This window comes from Mytilus galloprovincialis, chromosome 2 (assembly GCF_965363235.1).
Source record: "Mytilus galloprovincialis chromosome 2, xbMytGall1.hap1.1, whole genome shotgun sequence".
Classification (NCBI taxonomy): Eukaryota; Metazoa; Mollusca; class Bivalvia; order Mytilida; family Mytilidae; genus Mytilus; species Mytilus galloprovincialis.
This window is the reverse complement of record NC_134839.1, coordinates 68966017-68988492: the sequence shown is the minus strand read 5'-3', so window position 1 is coordinate 68988492 and position 22476 is coordinate 68966017. Positions and strand designations below refer to the sequence as shown.

Below are 22476 nucleotides of genomic sequence, written 5' to 3'. Positions count from 1 at the left end.
CATTCTTTTTTCTAGATGTAATCACTGATTTTACAAACCTACCCTATTGTTGTAAAGTTGCATCTTGAATCGAGTGAAGTAATAACACTGATTTGCATACTGTGGGTCATTTATCGTAAGTCTGGCATACTTTGTTTCGGCTTCATTACCAAAAGCCTCAAACTTTTTATCCGGGTTCAAAAGCAGAACAGTTGGAATTTTTGTTGACATAGTACTGATTTTTCCAACCCCTTCCATTACATATATATGTAGAGGGTTTCTTGTAAAATCAGACTTAGAGGAAAATGCAGTACCAGAATATGCTGATCCAAAGTCAATAGCTGCAACCATGGTGTAATTTCTATATTGAAAATGTTTAAAGTTCGATTAATGTCCTTGTAGGCCTGAATATTGCGATTATTTCATATTTTCAGTACTCTTCATTGCGATACAAAACATATTAAAAGAATGCATGTACTTATTCAAAGAATTAATCCGAGAACGTATGAGGCAATAGAAGTGTGGCCTCCTAGACGTCATCGATGTTAGACAAAAACATTGAAAATAGCGAGTTGAATATTTGCAAATAGCTAGTGTTGGTATATGTGCATGTATTTATAATAGTATACTGACAAAACAAAAGTCATGGCACTGAAAATTTCGTCCGGTTGCAGATGCATCTCTTGGGAAGAATAGTGCCAGTGCCGTTTTCAATAATGACTATTTTACTAGGTTTAACACTAGAGAGACACCATCACATCAGACAAGAATTCAAAAAGATGTCAACATATGGTTTACATGAACAAAACGACGGGATCAAAATGTGGATCAGTTACTGTTTACCCTTTCGGAGCACCTGAGCTCACTTTTTTATGGGGTTCGTGTTACTCAATCTTTAGTTTTCTATGTTGTGTATTATGAACTGTTGTGTGTCTTTTCAGTTTTTGTCGTGGGATGGCTAGTATGTTTTCGACATTTGAGTTTGAATGTCCCTATGGTATATTTCGCCGTTCTTTCAAAATATGTATTTCATTGTCTAATTTTGTAACAGATGGAAAAATGGTATAACAAGATATTATCTTCAATGTCAATGAATGGCCTGATTAATTTCTTTTTTAAGGGTAGTTTTTAGAATTTAAAAAAAAGGTAAAGCGAATTATTTTAACTTTGTAAGATTTATTTAGATTTCAATTTCAAAATCCAATTTGGTTTCATTAATCTTCTGAAGTATCGCTATCCACAGAAACATAAACATAGTTTTGAATTCTCTAAATACTGCAAATGATTTTCTAACCTTTTTGGCTTCAATGACATATTCCTGAAAAGTTCCTGGCTTCTCTTTTCAGCAGAAGAAACTTCTGAATGTACAACATTTTTTTGTTCTGTCAAAACAGAAAATAGATTGTTTTCAGAAATATGGTGTCGAATGGATCAAAATATGACCGATTTACAAACATAGAAATTGAAATGTTATTGAGAAATTCCCCTTAATATGTCTCAATATTTGTAAAGCTGTCCAATCAATGCGGATTTATGGGAAAAATATCAAAATACATATTCATAGCAATACTAATAAACTCATCATAGATACCAGGAATAAAATTTAATATTTACGCCAGACGCGCGTTTCGTCTACAAAAGACTCATCAGTGACGCTCGAATCAAAAATGTTATAAAAGGCCAAATAAAGTACGAAGTTATAGAGATTTGAGAACCAAAAATTCCTAAAAGTTTTGCCAAATATAGCTAAGGTAATCTATTCCTGAGGTAGAAAAGCTTAAGTTTTTCCAAAATTCAAAGTTTTGTTAACAGTTAATTTATAATTATAAACATATCAATGATAACTCAAGTCACCACAGAAGTGCTGACTAAACAATTCTTTAGTTTTTCTGCAAAGTTTGCTTTGGGAATTGCTCAAGATTATATCTTTCTGTACTGACATACAGATATAAGAAAATGTGGTATGATAAACAATGAGACAGCTCTCCGTCCATCCCCGAACAACGGCAACCTAATCTGACTAAAACAAAAACGGGAAACAAAACCGATTATTTTAAAGCAATGATGATTCAATTGAACATGTAATAGGAGACAGTAAAAGCGATCTTATATATTCCAAGAGTACTTCGGTACTGACATGATTGATAACATACATTTCTAAATTAAAAAGATCATTTAAAAACTAGGTTCCAACACCCTGAGGTAAGCTGACCTTTACGCTAATATCTTAGTTCTGTTTTTGCCGTGGCTACGTTTAATTTGATACCCCGGCGTTACAATGTTTCGGTTTAAGCGGTCCTAATGAAGATAAATCCAGAAAATTGCTTCAGACGCACGAACTTTATAAATTGTCTATTTAATATAAGATAAAAAAAAACCATTTGAATATTAATCTAGCGAGGAAATTAAAAAATAAATTATTCTAAGGTTTTTTGAGTGAAGACGATTAACTTGTTTTATTTGGCCGATAACAGCTGCAAGCACAAACCTTCAGCTTTAGGTCCGAAACCTCCTTTGTCTTCTTTTTTTGAGTAAATTAACTGAAATAAAAAAAGTTTAGTTTTAATGCATATTTAACCCTGCCTTAGAAAAACATATAAAATAACTTGATGTCGGTAGTATTTATGCATTGCATGATTGAAACTCTGAGAATATTGTTAGATCCCAATATAGATAAAATAAAAAAACAGGTAAAACAGCCAATAGTCCACACAAATCTCAGAATCCTGACATATAATTTAAGGTGAATGTGGTTGCAACACATGTTTAAGCAATATCCAATGTCTGCATATATTAATTAAAAATCTACACTTTTATGATCATAAGGGTGTTTTGTATGCAGGAAATCGTATGGTTGTAGTATCAGTTGGAAACTTCTGGTAATAAGCTAAAAGTTGTTTTCGAGCAGTATTATTCATGTATGTATAAGAGAATGAATGTATATATCCTCAAGTGTTTCCCTTATCTGTTTATGAATTGAACTTTATCTGACCTCCTATACATTTCAAGGAATATATGACTGCTTAAAAGCAACCGCGCGGAGACCGTATGTATTGCGTATAACGTACGTTATCTGGCGGGGCTTAATTCATTACACAAGTCTGTCATTAACGGTACTATACTCAGACGGTAAATGCTGAAATTTATAGTTTCCAGACATGTATATATATATATAAACTATACACACCCGTGATATCGCGGGTCCGTGACTGAATTAAAGTATATAACTATGCCTAAGCCTTATTTTAGTAATTGGTATTGTCATCTGTTAAGTCACGTCGATTATAAGATACATAGTTTTCTCTGCTTTTAAATCTTTCTGTTTGAACCCGTCGACCTGGAACTTATCATTTATTGGAAATATTAATTATTTGGAAAACAAAAGGTCCTGGCTATCCAGGAATGGAGTATTTTTTAATCAACAGCATTGTCCTATATTAGTTATCTTAGAAAGTCTTGCTGATTGCTGAATAAAACTACAATAAGGAACAATTTGACAATAATTGAATTTAGTAGTGTCAGTCCTTTGATTATGACCCGTGTATATAGCAAAATCCTAAATACACCGTTTGGTGGTGCGCCTGTCAAATGCGGAACGTACAGATAAGGTAATAGCTGAATATACTATTTGTATCGGTATCGGATTCGACCCGGAACTTGTTAATTATTGGCAATATTAATTATGCTGAAAACAAAAGGGTCTGGAGTGGTGTAATTTTTAATCTACACCATTGTCCTATATTAGTTATATATAGAGTTGAATTCTTTGATTTGTCGTTTTTACCCGATGACGGCTGACAAATTGGACCTCGTAATTTTAGTATTATAGATAGTTAAACAGTTGTGATCGTTGGCATTTGTTTTTGTATAGATGAATGAAAGTAGGTTCTTAATTAATACTAAGTACTGAAGACTTAATCAATTTGATATGCCACTATTCTAAATAACAAATGTTAAGATAGTGCATTGTACGTACATAATTCGTTGCGAAGTGTACTAGTGATCTAATACGATATATATTGGTATTGACCACATTTATACCGTATCAGATCACTAGCACACTATGTAACTAATAATATCATCTTACTTTATAAATAATATCATACATATATGATGAATAAACAGGAAGAACTTACGGGAAAATGTTTTTCGTTTATTATCTTGAACAACTTTATCCATTTTTCTCTTTCCTCTGTATTTGGTGCTTCAAAAGAAAAAAAAACAGCATAAATCTTACAATTATGGTACACAAAATGCCTGTCCCAAGTCAGGAATATGACAGTTTTTATCCATTCGTTTGATGTGTCTGAGCTGATGATTATGCCATTTCACCAGGGATTTTCCTCGGAGTTCAGTTTTTTTGTGAATTTACTTTTTACACGTGTTTGCATTATCAGTATTGTGCAATACAACAACGTATTATTATTTAATTTTTTAATTTTAAATCATATCGTGTACCTTTCAATTTGAGGGTTCGACCATTACTTGCGGTAACAACAAAACGAATACCATCATCCTTCGTGGTTACATCTGCAAGCTGCAAATAGAGAAGAACATTCGATACTCTTAATCAACTTATCATTTTTTTTTCAATTATGTACATCAAAGAGAACCGAAAGATACAAGAGGTACATTAAAACTCTTAAAAAGAAAAAAAACTGACAAAGCCATGGCTAAAAAAAGAAATCAGACAAACAATAGTACACAAAACACAATATAGAAACTAAATACAAATTCACAAAAACAAAAACAACAACTTGGGTTAACCTCTGCAGATCTTGCTCCTTACGTGACAACCATTGTTTTGCTCATGCTAGTACAAAGCCGGTAATAAGTCTAATTTGGAAGGTCACATTCGGGGAAAGGGGAAGGGATTGTAGTTACGACATTAGGAACATATTCGCTAACATCTGTGAAACTGAAATTCATAGCGGTTAACATTCGTGTTGGCGTCTGTAAAAAATCGTTTCTGCTGGCTGTAAAACCCTTAGTTTGATATAGGTATAGGAAGATGTGGTATGAGTGCAAATGAGACACTCTCCATCCAAATAACAATTTATAAAAGTAAATCATTATAGGTCAAGGTACGGCCTTCAACACGGAGCCTTAGCTCACACCGAACAACATGATTGATATTTTACTAATGTTTGTCATGGTACAGGAATCTGTGCGGGTCTATACATACACACTCATAGGTTGTCGGATCGAAGGCGTAAAATCCATTGCATCGAATTGTAATAGTGTAACAATTTGTTACTCATTAAAAAAAACTGGGGTTTCTTTACGGTTAAGTAGAAGTATTGCGATGAAAAAATCCCGCTTCTATATCCGACATACCCTTTTCTAGTTGCAGTTCAAGTATATGCAAGTCCTTCTAGTCAGTCAGTTTTGAAGAACCCGATTGATTTATTATGTATGCTCTCCGTCCCTTTTCCCCGAAGGTGACCTACCGAATTAGACTTTTCACCGGGTTTGTTTTTACATGAGCAATACGATACTGCAACTATTTGTTTATCGTAGGAACTCGATTGCACTCTCAAGTTAAAGTGGGGTTCGTTCATGTCAATTATATTCGTTTTTTTTTCAATTGGAATCTTTTCTTACTCACGGTTTGGCTTTACAAAAATCTTTTGCAAATTATAGTGTAGACTACGTTTCCGTCCATTTACTGTTAAAACGTATTGCGGAACTGTTTGTGTATCGCTATGAGATACGATGTATGACTAAAATCAGCAAAGACCCATCGAAACAACATCTGATACAAAAATTTAATAATACTTTTAAATATTTGGATGATATATTTGCTCTCAATAATGACGACTTCAGTATGTATACTAAAGAAATTTATCCTGCTGAACTTACTTTAAATAAAGCTAATACTAACATGACCACTGCCCTTTCCTCGATCTTGATATCTATATCATTAACGGGAAGCTTAATACACAAATTTATGATAAAAGAGATGATTTTTTCTTTCCTATCGTTAATTATCAATTTTTAGATGGTGACGTTCCCTTGTCACCATCTTATGTGTTTATATATCTCAACTTGTACGATTCACTCGTGTATTTTATACAACGTTTTAGATTATTTTAGCGAGATGATTGTATGTGTTACTAAAAAATGATTACACCAGGGTTTTCGATATCACAAAGTAGTCAAAACATTTACTAAATTTAATTATTTATACAAGGACATCATTAGTGAATATAACTCAAGTAGGAATACATTACGTCTCGGTTATTGTATAGAAAGGTATATACTATGAAAATTAGAGCGAGGGGCTTTGCCCCAAGCTCTTATTTTCATAGTATATACCTTTCTATACAATATCCAATTTAGCACATATTTACAACTTGAGTAATCCTGTAATTAGTCTATTGATATGTTTTGGCTGACTGGATGTAGCTCATTTACGGAGTTTTGTAAATCTACTCACTATAATATCATTGTAAAAATGGGATTTTAAAAGGCCCTTGACTTTAGAATGTAAAGAAGGTAGCTGCTGGTGTAAGTATGTTTATTGATATGAACGAAGCGTTGTTTTACTATACATGTACTTATTTACATGGTAAGATGACAAAATGAATTGACCAAGAGCAGATAATTCTTAAATTGCAGTGAAAGCTTTACATTCTTGAAAACATTTTTTTTATTTCACATAAAACCTAAAACTATCACAAACAGTTGGATCCCCCTCCCACATCTTTGGTTGAAACATCTTTTAAAAATGGCTGGATCTGCCCCTGGTATGTACCCATAGGTAGTCTAGTGGATAGTTTATATGCATGAAATATTTGTCACTGGACATTAGGCAACCAATTATCGACCAATTTATGACTAAATATATTAAAATGCTTTATTAATAATTTCCCTTCAAAAGATTCATGGTTGACTCTTTTTGTGTACAAAGTAATTGCATGGAAGATAAAGGATTACACATTTTAGATTGAGTTGTACTTTAATCAAGGTATAAAGCACCATTATTATTACTCTTTATTTAAATGAAAGAAACTTTTTTAATTGTCAAAACAAAATTTAGATCAAAAGATTGATTAGTAGGATGTTAAAAATCTGTTTGAAAACTAATTACAAACTATTTAGTTAAATTTGGAACACATCATTTATTTCAAAATAGCCAGTAGCAATTTTTGTTCTAATATCTTGATTACAATACAATGAAATCTTACCCTTGTGGTCATTCATGCGTAGTTACTTAGTACACGGAAAAAGTATGTACTATGAAAATTAGAAGGTAAATTCAAGAAATTTGATTGGACGAGAAGTTGTAAGTATGTGCTAATTATAGGTTAGACAATACTTGGTCATGTTTTATGAAGATTTAAGCCCAAGGCGAAGCCGAGGGCTTAAATCTTCATAAAACATGACCAAGTATTGTCTGACCAATTTAGAACATATTCACACTTTCGAGTGACCTTACAAAACTATCCTTTCCCATTGTAATATTCAAACCTAAATAAGAGTTCACTTTTTATAATGAACTAAATATAAAACATAGGTAATTAATGATCATTTCAATGAATGAAATGAAATAGCACGGACATAGTTTGTGAAGGATAAATTGTGTTATTTCTGCTTCAGGTAAATTTTAATACTCATATATCTTTACATTTTTTTATTTTAAAAAGCAACACAATATTATATAAATCCCCTTTTTGGAATTTGATTTTTTTTATATAGATATAAAACTCTCTGTATGAATATTATTTGAATTCAGACCATTCGACATTAAATGCTTACTTTTTATTGATAATTTTAAATGTATTGCGTTTCTCCGAAAACAACCCTTTGCTTTATATATCAGCAGTCTGGCATTGTGTTTTTTTGAAGGAAAGAAAAATAATTCCCTCAAATGTAAGGTATATAAATTAAATAAATATCATTTTATTTATCCTTACCAATTTTTTTTTGTGTATTCTATTATGTGTTCCATGAGAAAATGCATGAAATTTTGCAAAATTCAAAATGTTTTTATTTTAATCTTGCTCTTTCATCTTTAATCAGTAGGCTATTTTCCCAAGGAAAATGCCTTAGGGGATTGTACACTTCGTTAGTGCAGCTTTTAAGAGTTCACTTTCATAATTAACTGACAATGAAAAGTCATTCATGTATAGCATTTCATAGTGCATGGAAAACCATGTACTATGAAAATTAGAGGGCAAAAAACTGACTTTTCATTGGACGAGAAGGGGTGAGTATGTTCTAAAAATCCTATAGCAGACGATTCTGAGGACGAGAAACGTATGAATAGAGCCCAATCTAGAGCTGAAAGAAAATCTAAAGCGGAAAAGGCAAAAAAGCGTCCAAGACCAGTTTCATATAACAAAGACAGGAGCTCTGAAGACAATAACTCAAACTACAAGCCTGGTAGATGTTTTACTTGTGGAAACAGAGGCCATTGGAGTGATAATTGTCCACAAAATAAGAAGTCAAAGATAAGTACATTCTATTTATTACCTTTGAATAACGATTTGTTAGCATCTGAATCAAAGATAAATAATGTTAGTTTTGAACATACATGTACTATTTTACCTTCTGTCTCAATAACGAGCAAATACGATTAACAAAACAAGAATGAAACGACTGAACAGTTGTCATCTGATACTGTTTTATACTTACCTGGCACACCTGTAGGTATATTAAAGATCAGGTTAGATAAATGGAAATTGATAACTGATAATCAATACATTCTCGACATAATCGAGAACGGTTACAAAATACCGTTTAAAACAAAACCTGATCGTATACATATTAAAAATAACAAATCTTCATTAGACAACAAAGATTTTGTTTCATCAGAAATTTTAAATCTATTGAAAAAAGGTTGTATTAAAGAAGTAAGCACTATACCGTTAATCGTTAACCCACTTGCGGTAGCTTTCAACAAATCGAGTAAACCCAGACTCGTCACACTTATTTAAATACAGGTTTAAATACGAAGATTGTAAAGTCGCTAGATAATTGTTCAATGAAAATGATTTCATATTTAGTTATGATTTAAAATCGGCATATCATCATCTTGAGATATTTAAAGAGCATCAACAGTATTTAGGGTTTTCATGGCTTTTTGATAATACAGTAAAATATTTTGTGTTTGCTGTTCTACCCTTTGGAATTTCAACCGCAGGATATATCTTTTCAAAGGTTTTGCGAGAAGTGGTTAAAAATTTCAGATCTCAAGGCAAGAGAATTATAATGTTTTTAAAATGATGGCCTTGCGGGCGATAAAGATTTTACCACTGCTTTACAGTGTAGCAAACAAGTTAACCTTCAATTAGAAGATTTGGGATTTTTAATAGCGCATGCAAAATCGAACTGGTTTCCTTGTCAAAAACTAGACTGGCTCGGTTTCACATGGGATACCAAAAATGGTATCATATTTGTCAAGATAGAAAGGATAGAGAAATTAGAAAAATATTTGAATTTTGTTTTGTTTCAAGTGACTAATGGAAAGATTTTATTCAGAGCTAGATTTATAGCAAGTATTGTTGGTCAGCCTATTTCCATGCACGCCGTTTTTGGCAATGTAGTACGTAGAAATACTAGATTTGTTTAGGATTGTGTTTTGTCTAAAGCCACTTGGCAAGCTTGTGTGAGAGTAACGCACGAAGCTTTAAGCGAATTAATGTACTGGAATCTTCACTGTAGAAATATAAATACAGTAGGTGCTAAGACAAGCACGGTAACAGTCAATACTTTGTTTGACTGTGAGATTTTTTGTGATGCCTCAGATGTGGACTTTAGTGGTTATATTACACCTTTTGCTGAGTCTCATTTTGACAATTTTGAAACATTTGGTAATTGGACCAAATCGGAAATGGGTGAAAGTTCTACATGGAGAGAATTAGAATGTGTCAGAAGGGTATTAAAGACATTTAAAAATGTCACTGAAAACAAACAAATTAGAATTAATCCCGATAACAAGAATGTTGAGCATATTTTGAAAGTAGGTAGCAAGAAATTGAAATTACAATCAATTTCTACCTCTATTATTGATTTTTGCGAAGTTCAAAAGATTAACTTAACACCTAATTGGATACCAAGAACTGAAAATAATGATGCAGATTATCTGAGCAGAGTCATGGATCATGACGATTGGGGAATAGAATCCTCGATTTATCATTATTTGTGTCATTTATGGGACATTTGTACGGTAGACAGATTTGCTACACACTATAACTCTCAGTGTGAGAGATTTAATTCAAAAGTATGGTGTCCAGGGACAGAAGCTGCAGATGCGTTCACTCAGTTTTGGGGTAATGATGTTAACTGGCTTGTACCGCCACCTATCTTAATTACTAAAACTCTGAATAAAATAAAACAAGATAAAGCAAAAGGAACACTGATCGTTCCCGAGTGGACTTCTGCCCCTTATTGGCCTATTTTACATAGATATGGTGAATTTTTCGATTTTGTGAGAAATATTTATTATTTACCACAGAACAATTGTATAGTCAAGGGGGCAGGAAAAAATGGTGTTTTCAAGATATGGTTGCTGAAATTCAGATTGATAGCTATGAGGCTAGCGTTTTGAATTTTTACATAGTTCAATAATTATTAAAACCATGTTCTTTGATAAATGCGCTCCATCTGTTGAAACATGGTTTTAATAATTTACCCGCTGCTCCTATTCACGTCGCATTGTATATAACTAATTTGATAGACAAAAACTGTTCTCCAAACGTAATTAATAGTGCTATTTATTCTTTGAAATGGGTACATGAGCTGAATGGTTTTGCTGACCCTACTGATAATTATTTCGTTAAATCATTACAAGAATCAGCCAAGAGGCTAAACGGAAAACTTGTCAACAAGAAAGAACCTGTTAGTATCGACATTATTATTGAACTATGTAAAAATTCAAAGATTCTATTGATTTATTAATTGTAAGAGATTTAGCAATGATAGTGTTAAGTTTTGAAGGATTTCTCCGTTTCGACGAGCTTAGTTCTTTAAAATGTAAAGACGTAACTGTGTATGATGAATTTTTGAAATTATTTATTTCTCAAAGCAAATCGGACCAATATAGACAGGGTAATGAAATTTTGATTGCGAAAGGGAAAACTATAGCATGTCCAGTCAGTATTTTCAAGAATTGTATTAATTTGGCTAAATTGAACCTGAATTCAATTTAAAAGTTAATGAACGATGCATTAAAAGGCATGGCAGATGGAAGTCTGACAGTAGCAAAGACGGCTATATTGCTGACACTTTAGAGAAGAGACTTTCTGTATCTCGGAGTCTTGGATTATAGATTTTTTATAATATTCATATTTCAACCCTTTCTTTATATGTTTTCTAGCTGTCTGGGTTATCGGCAACATGAATATATTGTTTTGTTTTATTTTGGCCTATGTATTCAAAGGGAAAAGGTTAAGGTAATACTTACATTTTCCCGCGTTTCAACGAATAGCGGGAAACATTTGTATTGACGATGCGTATGAATTTTCTAATTTAGTCACGTGAAAATTTTCATGTGCGGGAAAATATTTTGAAAGCCTTCACTTTCTACCCAACAGTCGTAGTGTCAAGTTTACTTTTTACATATTTCAGATATGTAACATTTTAGTTTAATTCATGTTTCTGCTCATGGTTAGTGGTTTTTTGTTACGAATAATTGTAATTCATTTTTTTTATATACTGTCCAAGTATACCTCAGGAGACGGTCTTCCGAGCATAGGGTTTGGACACAGGTTTCCAACTTTTTTCCACTACATATTTGGTATTTAATGTAGTTTAACCCGAGTTAACTCGTTTTAGTTGGTTGTTCCTGGCTGGCTCATCGATGAAAGAGCCTTTGTAATTATTTGGTATTTGGTATTTAACTAAATATACAACATGTATGTCATATAACAGCATTCAGTAATCATCTATAATTGTATTGATTTATTTATGTATTTATGCTTATGAATTGTATTTTCAACTTATTACACTCCGGTGTCCTTCAAGCTGTCTGGGTTATCGGCAATATGAATATATTGTTTTGTTTTATTTTAGCCTATGTATTCAAAGGGAAAAAGGTTAAGGTAATACTGTTGGCATGACACGGGTTGAGGTCTTCTCATATATTTTATGATGGTATTATACTTAACCCCCAACGGGAGGGTTTGTGCCTGATATTCATATGATGAAGAGATAATCTTTCAATCAGTTTAATTGAGGTCTGAAGCTGGCAAGTCAGTAACTGCTAGTAGTCTTTTGTCTAAGTTATTTATGTATTATTGTCATTTTGCTTATTTTCTTTTGTTACCTCTTCTGACATCGGACTCGGACTTCTCTTAAACTGAGTATTGCTGTGCGTATTGTTGTGCGTTTGTTTTTTTCTACATTGGCTAGAGGTATAAGGGGAGAGTTGAGGTTTAACCCCGCTGCATTTGCGCCTGTATCAAGTCAGGAGCCTCTTGCCTCTGTTAGTCTTGTATGATTTTTAATTCTAGTTTCTTGAGTATAACTCGAAGTTTAGTATGACGTCCATTATCACTGAACTAGTATACATATTTGTTTAGGGGCCAGCTGAAGGACGCCTCCGGGTGCGGGAGTTTGTCGCTGCATTGAAGACCCGTTGGTGACCTTCGGCTGTTGTCTGCTCTATGGTCGGCTTGTTGTTTCTTTGACACATTTCCCATTTCCATTCTCAATTTTATGTTGTAACATGACAAATTCCCCCAATTAAGTTCCTAATTAGCACCAATTTTTCTAAATATAAAAAACAGAAAACAGGCAGCGAACATCTTCAAGGTTTTCTAGACAATTCTTATTTTTATAATTTTTCATTATTGGTCCCTCAACATAGCCATTACATTCAAAAACGGTCATATCCAAAGATGAAGTATCCGGTCAAAAAAGTAAAGTTTACGAAAACGTCACAGAAGACATCCACAAAAAATTAGAATATGTCAAAGGTATCCGTCTCTAATTTTTTTTTATAGTTTTCCTTAATTAATTCCAAATTGTTCTAAAAATGTAATAAAAAGGAATAAAACAAAGCATCAGTTATTTGAATTTTTTTTATGTATGCAATTTAATTATGTGCTACTAAATACAGAATCTTTGGACGTTGGGAGGTCGGTTCAAACCCATATTCAACTAATTAGTATTGATTGAAATTACATTTGTTGAAGTAATATTTACATTTAGTGAACAATATCATCAACAAAAACACTGCAAAATGGAGACCTCTGCCTGTTCCATAATTAATTGTGGGACCCAGGGTGAAATACCGTTAAAAAAAAGGTGGGGGGCACTTTGAGTATTCTCACGTTACATGAAGTGTCATCGTTTGTTTACAAGCATTTTGTTGTATTTTTTGTATTTTTCACATGGTGTGTTTTTCTGTCCTTTTCAGTTGATCATACAGGTGGTTATTTGTAATTCCTTTATTCCCACATATATAATTGTCCGTCTTTCTATATCTACATAATGCCTTTCTGTATCTTTAAAATTTTGCCAACCTTTGAAGATCTTTGAAAACGAGTAATTTAAGAAATAAGTACGATGTAAACTTACAATAATATTCATCGTCCATTTTGGTTTTTGATTTGTTTCGGTCGGTTGTCGCTGAAATGTAAATTAAATATATATTCCATTAAAAGTCAAACATGATAAGCTGAAATCATATATAACACCCAATACTGATGATTTGGTATGGACAAACGGACGAACCTTAGAAATGAACGAAACTGGTACGGTTGTCTTCTAGCATATTACACTGGTGGTAAGCGGATGGTCGTAACTAAAAGTTACGACCATCTGAATATGGGAGACAACTCTAGGGATAAGTTTTTCTTTTCCGATTTTCGTGCAGTAAAAGGTTCATTTGAGTCAAACCGCTGGTCTCATATACACATATCGTGAGTGCATTCTTATTGAAACTGAATTTGACACATAAAATCATTCCAATTTTCGTAAAATAGTCATTCAAAAATTCGAGCATGATGGTCGTAACTTTAACTTGTGATGGTCGTAATGTCAACTATAGTATTTTGGATGATGGTCGTAACCGACACAAGATGGTCGTAACTTTGAAAGATGACCGTAACTCAAGTATTTAGACGAACTTTTATCAAGCTATTTTAAAATTACTGTGCACATGCATAACCATGTTAATAAACTCAGTTGTTATATAAAATTTACTACAAAAAATATTATTTCATTTGTTACTCTGATAATGGTATGCAGAAATTAAGTTAAAGAATTATCAATCATACATTTTTGATATGTTCCAAACGACCATCATTTAGGAGAAACAGTGAAAACTAATCAATTCGCATTAATCCAAATAGATGTTAGGGTTGAGTATTAATATAGTTTTACTGTACGTTAAGGCATAAAATTGTTGAATATTTGCTTTCAGATTTTTTTTTATTTACGACTTTTTATTTCCTACAATCATGTCGGCAGATGAAATTATTGAACGTACAATTTTGAACAATCTTCTTTAATTTTTAATCAGCTATTGCAGTTGGCTTTCAAATATTCGGCTTTTGGTGAATCATGATTAATGAAAATCCACAAATGCCTGGTGTTTTTATCGTGTTGTCTTTATTTTTTATCGATTGCATGATGATCTTGCGGTATATCATTGATAATTGTTCTAAGTATTGGTTCAGAATAAAAACTTAATCCATGGTGTCGCAATGAACATTGTGTTAACCTAGAAAGTATGAATAAGGTTGAGATATTTTACAATGCTACACGCGTTGAATTTAAGAGTAAGATCAAATATCAGTAGTTTGTAGACAGGCGTGTAGCCAGGATAATATTACAAGGTAGAACTAAATGTAATGCGGCAAATATTACATACATATATGCAGGTATATATTTTACAATGATACACGCTTTGAATTTAAGAGTAAGATCAAATATAAGTGGTTTATAGCCAGCCTTGTAGCTAAGATAATATTACAAGGTAGAACTTAATGTACTGCGGCAACTATCACATACATATGCAGGTTGAAAATAATATTTATGTTATATGTTTATATTGTATGAATGTACTCAGATTTAAAAGACCAGCACGCAGAGTTGGAGCATAAAGATCTATCTTTTAAATATTATCCTGGCTACAAGCTATGTATGAATACTGTTTGCTGATGTCCTTTTGCTGAAATTATAAAAAAAATACATTATCATCAGCATATAGTAAACAATGTGAATTGCTGACCCCCATATTCTTTAGAAAGAAGTTGAAGGATCCATACTGTGAAGGAATTTTTTTAACTCGTGTAGTAATTTTGACTCTAAATATGCCTCCTCTAGTGGAAAGATGATCCCAAATTGTCAAGCCTTTGCCAGTATCTGATCATAGACTTTGCAATGACAAAATACAGAGTGAATCTACCGAGTTAAGAAAGATTGTCAAAATGTGTTTCTCTTTTGGTAACACCAAGTAAATGTTTACAAAATTCAATGCGTAGTCTTTCTGAAAGAATCTTAGGATAAGCCTGATCTACATTTTTTTGCTGAAGTTGAAAAAATGGCAAGATCATCAGCATATGTATAGTAAAGAATAGGCTGGTCGTGAATAAACAACAGCTGGATCAGGGGAACTTTTAACACAATCAGGAAGTTCATTTATAAAAATTTTAAACAAATTTGGACTCAAATTGTTTCCCTGTTTTACTCCAACTTTAGTTCCAAAGAGATCTCTTACCATACTCTCTAACTATATTCTATAGCTTAAGTTTTATCCCTGGGAGAATGGCAGTATCAAAAGCCTTCTGGAAATCAACAAAGCAGGCAAACATTCTACCTTCTTTTGTATTACAATACTTATTTATAATAGTTTTTAGAATGAACATATGGTCAGATGGTCGTGTTTTTTTTTTTTTTTTTTTTTTTTTTGGTAAATCAAATTTGGCTCTCATCAATGATATGATATTTATCTAAGGATTTACAAAGACGTGTATCAAGTATCTTATTAAAAAGGCTTCCCCAATGCATCAGTAATTGTAATTCCTCTATAGTTATTAAGATCGGATGCATCATTCCCTTTATGAATTGGGAATAAAAAATGTGTGGTCCAGGGTTCATGGTATTTTCCATAAGAAAGACAAAGATGTATAACGGATAGCATGGTACCAATAGGCGTATTCAGAATTTTCTAAAACCACGGGTAATAATTATACCTGAACTTCGAATTTGCACCTTATAATCAGCTTGACTATATACCAAATGACAATACGACTTCTCAAAATCCAGGCTAAGAATAAGATGTATGTAAGTTGTTTAATTCGATTACGGACCTGCGAATTCGCGGATATGGTCTTGTCTCGATAACGACCCCCATAACATTATTTGGACTCCTTACTTAATATGCTCTTTCGACTTAAAGTATCAATTTTAAATTGTAGATTTTTCTTTTAAATTCCACCTAGTAGGTACATACTAGTTTTTAAAAAGTTTATCTTTTCAATACATGCAAAATATAAAGAAAATAAATTAGGATACTGTTATTTCATGTGATGTCAAATTTGTTAAAATCGCCTTTTCTTAATTCGTAACTAAGAATGATCATTACCAGAGCTGTGTGTTAAAATGAATTCTCCACTTTTGAGAATTTATATTGTTATTAAACTTAACAGCTTATAATTAGTTGACTCCTGGTTGATTTTATACATTATATTTTAAGTAACAGTGACTGTTCATTTCATTTTGTATTGGGTTTTTTTCCGATTCGTTCCAATTTTCTTTCCTTTCGCATTTTACAGGTATCCCTCTCTTCACCTCTTTTAGTTTTTATCATTTAGTGAAATCAACTTCACAAATATATCATATAATATATTCATATAACAAAAGACACGTTTAAAACTATTGACTTGTCTTATTAGGTCCTATTTAATAAAGAGTTACGACCATCACAATTTTAAGTTACGACCATCCTGAACATTTTTGTTTTTTTAGTTACGACCATCATGCTCGAATTATTGAATGATCATTTTACGAAAATTGGAATGTTTTTATGTATCAAATTTTGTTTCAATATCAACGCACTGACGATTACTATGTATGAGACAAGCGGTTTTACTGAAACATTTTTTTACTGCACGAAAATCGGAAAAGAAAAATGTATCCCTAGAGTTGTCTCCCATCTTCAGATGGTCGTAACTTTAAGTTTACCGCTTACCACCAGTGATATTAGAGCTTATTATGCTTATTCATTAAGGTATGTTGTAAATATAGCAAAGACAATGTGGTATGGTGATCTATGATTGCCAATGAGGCAACTCTCCACAAAAGACCATATTTTCTTGTTAATTCGACCTGTTGATACTGTTTATAATACTTTTTTGTTATTTTATATAAATTTTCACTTCTTTTTACTAATTTGTATAAACTTCAAGATTTACATGTATTATTAAAACCGGTTTTTTTTCTAAAGTGAATATTTTCGAAGGGTTAAATATTTCGCAGTGGTGTCTTGCCATGGCTTTGTTTGGACTTGTTTGTTTGCCCCTAATATTTTATTAACTGTGCATTTGCATTCAGATATCGCCGATCAAATTTATTCGTTCATAGTGTATTAATTTACGTTTTTTAATTCAAATTCAAATTCAAAGTTTTATTGCCATATAAAAGAGGGACGAAAGATACCAAAGAGACAGTCAAACTCATAAATCTAAAACAAACGGACAACGCCATAGCTAAAAATGAAAAAGACAAACAGAAAAACAATAGTACACACGACACAACATAGAAAACTAAAGAATAAACAACACGAACCCCACCAAAAACTAGGGGTGATCTCAGGTGCTCCGGAAGGGTAAGCAGATCCTGCTCCACATGTGGCACCCTATACAGTTTGTGACATATAACAACAACAAAAACAAATAAAGACAATAACTAAGTTTGATTAAGTTAGGCCTGCCAATTGATATTTTATCGTGTGTTTTTCTATGTTGTGATGTTATGCTATTGTTTCAGAAAAAGGGAGACGGTTTGGATCCATTAAAACGTTTAATCCCGCTGCAAATGTTTGCACCTGTCCTAAGTCAGGAATCTGATGTGCAGTAGTTGTCGTTTGTTTATGTAATTTACAATGTATACGTGTTTCTCGTTTCTCGTTTTTTTTTTATATAGATTAGACCGTTGGTTTTCCCGTTTGAATGGTTTAACACTAGTAATTTTGGGGCCCTTTATAGCTTGTTGTTCGGTGTGAGCCACGGCTCCGTGTTGAAGGCCGTACATTGACCTATAATGGTTTACTTTTTTAAACTGTTATTTGGAAGGAGAGTTGTCTCATTGGCACTCACACCACATCTTCCTATATCTATATATGACACAGACACCAACAGTTATAGGTCAACGTACGGGGTGTAACTTCATATTAAAGTAACGATCAATAAAAAATAAAGTGTCTTTTTATACATTTAACAATTTACGATAAAGGGGATCGGTTTTACCCAAAGATTAAACATACAAAGTGCTGTAATGACCTTTTAGTTACAGTCAAGAGTATCTATACCTTTTATGGGTTGGGATATGAAGTGTTAAAGATGAGTAACGATTAATGATATGAAGCCTTGGGGTGGTAAACGGTGACCTAGAATAGTATTTTATCAAGGCTATTAAAAAAGACATTATTTTGTTAAAAGGTGATGATATGAACTATTGTTGAGATATGTAGAGGCTAACCCTAAGGCTTCGTTGCATTGGCAACTATTTGGCCTTGCAAGTCAATATTTAAGTTCAGAGACCATCGGCATTGGTCCTCAAACAAATTTCCGGAAGCGCTTCATGCCAAATGTCGACGTCAATAGCCTATGTCTGAGAATAAACAACGCTTTGTCAAGACACGAAAAGTTCTTGTATGCGACATACAGACGTTACGCACGGTATTCGGCAATGTTTCATTTGACCATTTCTTGATGAATAAGTATGACAAAAACAAATCAAATCTACGCATTATTGAATAGTAACTTGTCTTGTTTTTTTCATTTGAATCGAAATTAAATAAAACCTGATTCTAATAAATTTAATGTTATGTCTCATTATATGATTTAACAATGATTTTGTGTTCATAATTTGCCGTATTTGCCGTGTAAGACGTAACAACAAGCGCCAACCATCCAAATATAAACGAAGAAGAAATACTAACTACTGAATGGATTTCGATAAAATTTGTGCAGATGGGATATGATAGAATGAAATTCAAAACAGTGTGGCTATGGCCATTGATTGACACATTAAATTCATCCATTGACTGGGACAATTTAGTGAACGTTTGTATGTAACAACTACTGCTCACTATGTACTTTTTAAAGACACCTAAACTATGGGGTCACCAAAGGTTCTCAACACCTTAATGAAGTAATTCGAAAAACTAATTAGAAATAACACGATGTTTTGATTTATATCAATTATATAAATCAAAACATAAAGGTTATTCCTGATTAATTTTTTGAATTATTTTATAATTAAAGGCGTTAAGAAACCTTTGGTGACCCCACAGTTTAAATGTCTATCGTAGGTACGTCGTGAACAGTGGTCGTTACAGACAAACGTTCACGTAAATTGTCCCAGTCAATGGATGAATTTAATGTGTCAATCAATGGCCACAGCCACACTGTTTTGAATTTCATTCTATGATCATATTGATTATGTTAAACGGTCACGATAAATATCCTGTCAGTTCACAATCTAGCAGCCATTTTCAAAATTCCATATAGCTGTAAGATTTGAAAATTCGAGTACACAAAAATGAAAGCAAACACTTCAATATTATGATATTTTCATATAAATAATACGAAAAGTTCGCCACCTCTACATAAAAATGTGATTTTATTGAATTTTACAAAAATGTTTTTATTTTTTTTTAATTTAGCTTCTCCCATTTTATTTGTTTTTAAGTATTTTCCGTGTCTCCCGTAAAGGTTACCGTAGAGCCACTGTTCAAGATTTTTGAGTACGATGCTAATTTAGGGTATTTCAGATTTGTGACAGGCAAACGAACTATGCAATCAAATGCTATTACTGAAATGTGATTTTTTTAAAGATTTGGTTAAGCCTTCAAGGTTAAGGACACGCCAAATTTTTCATCAATTTCCATCAAGTTGTCCGTGTCTCCCGTAAATGTTACCACGTCCAAATTGAACGATTTTTGCACGGAACGTGAATGTAACGTTTTAATATATAATTTTATCCTGCAATTGGGTGTCCTACTATACAGATACAGCCCTACAGATATCGCTATGCTGTATCTGTATACTATACAGATATCGCTTTAAAGCTCCGCCCACTGCCGGACTGAGTATTGTTTGAACCTGTGTGACCTCAGAATGTGTATTCCAGTTGCATTCCAATGACGATGACAATTGTCGATTTCAAAACTTGAATGTGTATGATTGTGTTACAAAATCAACCATGTCAATTTCAGCATGCATGTTTAGTGAATGTCAAGTCTGAAGCGTAGGACAACTCGTACACTTCTGTTTCAAATTTGACAATGTTTTGTTATTTGTTTTTACTGTTGAAATTAGTTGTTATGTTAAAATAGATAATTATTCACCTTGAGCGATGTATTATTGTTGACCATTTGAGATTCTTTTTTGCGAACCCGTCTTCAGCGTAATGTGTGATTTTGATATTACTACGCGGGCCTCAAGGGATTACAAATCGAAAATAAATGCTAAATATGTTAGTTTTTGTGTCTTTCAAAACACAAACAATATACAGAATTAATTGCAGGATAAAGACAATAACTGTTTAGTGTCTTTAAATATCAGCTGTATTTGTACTCGGCTCGAAACAGGTGTAGTAGCTCGCTAAAAGCTCGCATACACCTTGTTTCCTAGCCTCGTACAAATACAGCTGATATTTAAAGACACTAAACAGTTATTGTCTATGTATTTCCCGTTTACTAAAAGTGTAGCATGTTGTCTCTTAAGCATTTGACACGTTCTGTGTGATTTTTTTTTTTGAATAATTATTTAAATCAACAAGAAAATTTGACTTCCATCAACATTTTTAAGCCATTTGCTGATCGTAAAAGCGTCGGATAAATAAAAGTATCATGCAAAAGATTAGGTATTTTTAATGCAAAATAATTGCATTTTAAACCAAGTGACACAGAAATTAACAACTGTAGGTCACCGTACGGCCTTCAACAATGAGCAAAGCCCATACCACATAGACAGTTCCAATCATGATTTTCTTGATATGATCCAGCGATTTTCATGTGTTAATTTACATGTAAATTTATCAAAACATTACTCTAAATTTTCGGATATATATATATATGTAGCACAAGCTTTTAACATGCCGAAGCTTTCGTTTTTGGATTCTAGTAACATAGATGCGTCTGCTAGTACGATTGTATATGTTGTATACACTAAAAGTCATTTCCACGCATCCGATAAACAGACGCATTTGAAATTACTCATTATATTTCAAGAACTGTAGATCACTTTTTAATTTTAAATAAAATCAACAATTTTTAACTGCCGTTTTCATTTTAAAATCTGAGGATGAAACTAGAATTATAGATAAAGCAAACAGAGGATAAATAGTAGCTGATGCTGCGATTGATCTGAACAAGGATTATTTTTCATTATAATCCACATATTTAAGATGTTGATAATACGAATAAAAAGACCCTGAAATTATATTCGCGAACTGTAGTTAGAAAACTAGTTGAAGGTGGGTAAATAACATTTATACTCTTGAAGCACAAAAAGCTTTGGTACTGTCTGTTTCCAATCGATATAAATGCCTAGTCCCAGATACTTGTGATGACGGAATTCTGAGAATCATAGAGGATATATAAATGCATTTTGCAACAATTGACATGCTTGCATGGGCAGTGACAAATATTTGAAATATGCACTTTCATTTTGTTTTAAAGAATATGATGTCAAAAATATATACCAGTAATCAGTCATGTTATCATGTAGGTTTTTTTTAAATAGTCAAACATAAAAATGCAAGCCGTTTTATAAAAGCTGCAAAGCTTTGACGTTTGGTACAGAAGTAGGATGAAATAGTTGAAAAACGACGTCAACTAACGTTACCATTACTAAACCTGAACACCGTGCGTAACGTCACACAAATTTATCGTCGCCTAGGCTAATGGTAAAATGTTACTACAAATATATCGAACGTATAGAAATATACACAATATCATTAGTTATGACAAGAGACATAGTCTCCCACTTTACCTATAAATGCAAGAAATATGTCCCACTGTCGTCAAGCATACAATTAACACCTGTCGATTGCTATTGTTATCAAAGGTACCAGGATTAAAAGGTAATACGCCAGACGCGCGTTTCGTCTACATGAGACTTATCAGTGACGCTCAGATCAAAATAGTTATAAAGCCAAACAAGTACAAAGTTGAAGAGCATTGAGGACCCAAAATTCCAAAAAGTTGTGCCAAATACGGTTACGATAATCTATTCCTGGGATAAGAAAATCCTTACTTTTTCGAAAAATTCAAAGTTGTATAACAGGAAATTTATAAAAATGACCATATAATTG

The 22476-nt window shown here is 32.7% G+C and overlaps 1 protein-coding gene across 2 annotated transcripts in view; it reads right to left on the bottom strand.

Annotated features, from left to right (window-relative positions):
* Positions 1 to 22476, bottom strand: part of LOC143064245 (heat shock 70 kDa protein 12A-like) — a 40737-nt gene that overhangs the window by 6428 nt on the left and 11833 nt on the right. For both annotated transcript variants that reach the window (XM_076236932.1, XM_076236933.1), the window contains exons 3-8: positions 13507 to 13557; positions 4438 to 4516; positions 4116 to 4183; positions 2468 to 2519; positions 1274 to 1361; positions 43 to 340 (exon numbers count right to left, since the gene is read on the bottom strand). In XM_076236932.1, coding sequence (XP_076093047.1) covers positions 43 to 340; positions 1274 to 1361; positions 2468 to 2519; positions 4116 to 4183; positions 4438 to 4516; positions 13507 to 13557 — 636 coding nt within the window. The remainder of the gene's footprint in view (positions 1 to 42; positions 341 to 1273; positions 1362 to 2467; positions 2520 to 4115; positions 4184 to 4437; positions 4517 to 13506; positions 13558 to 22476) is intronic.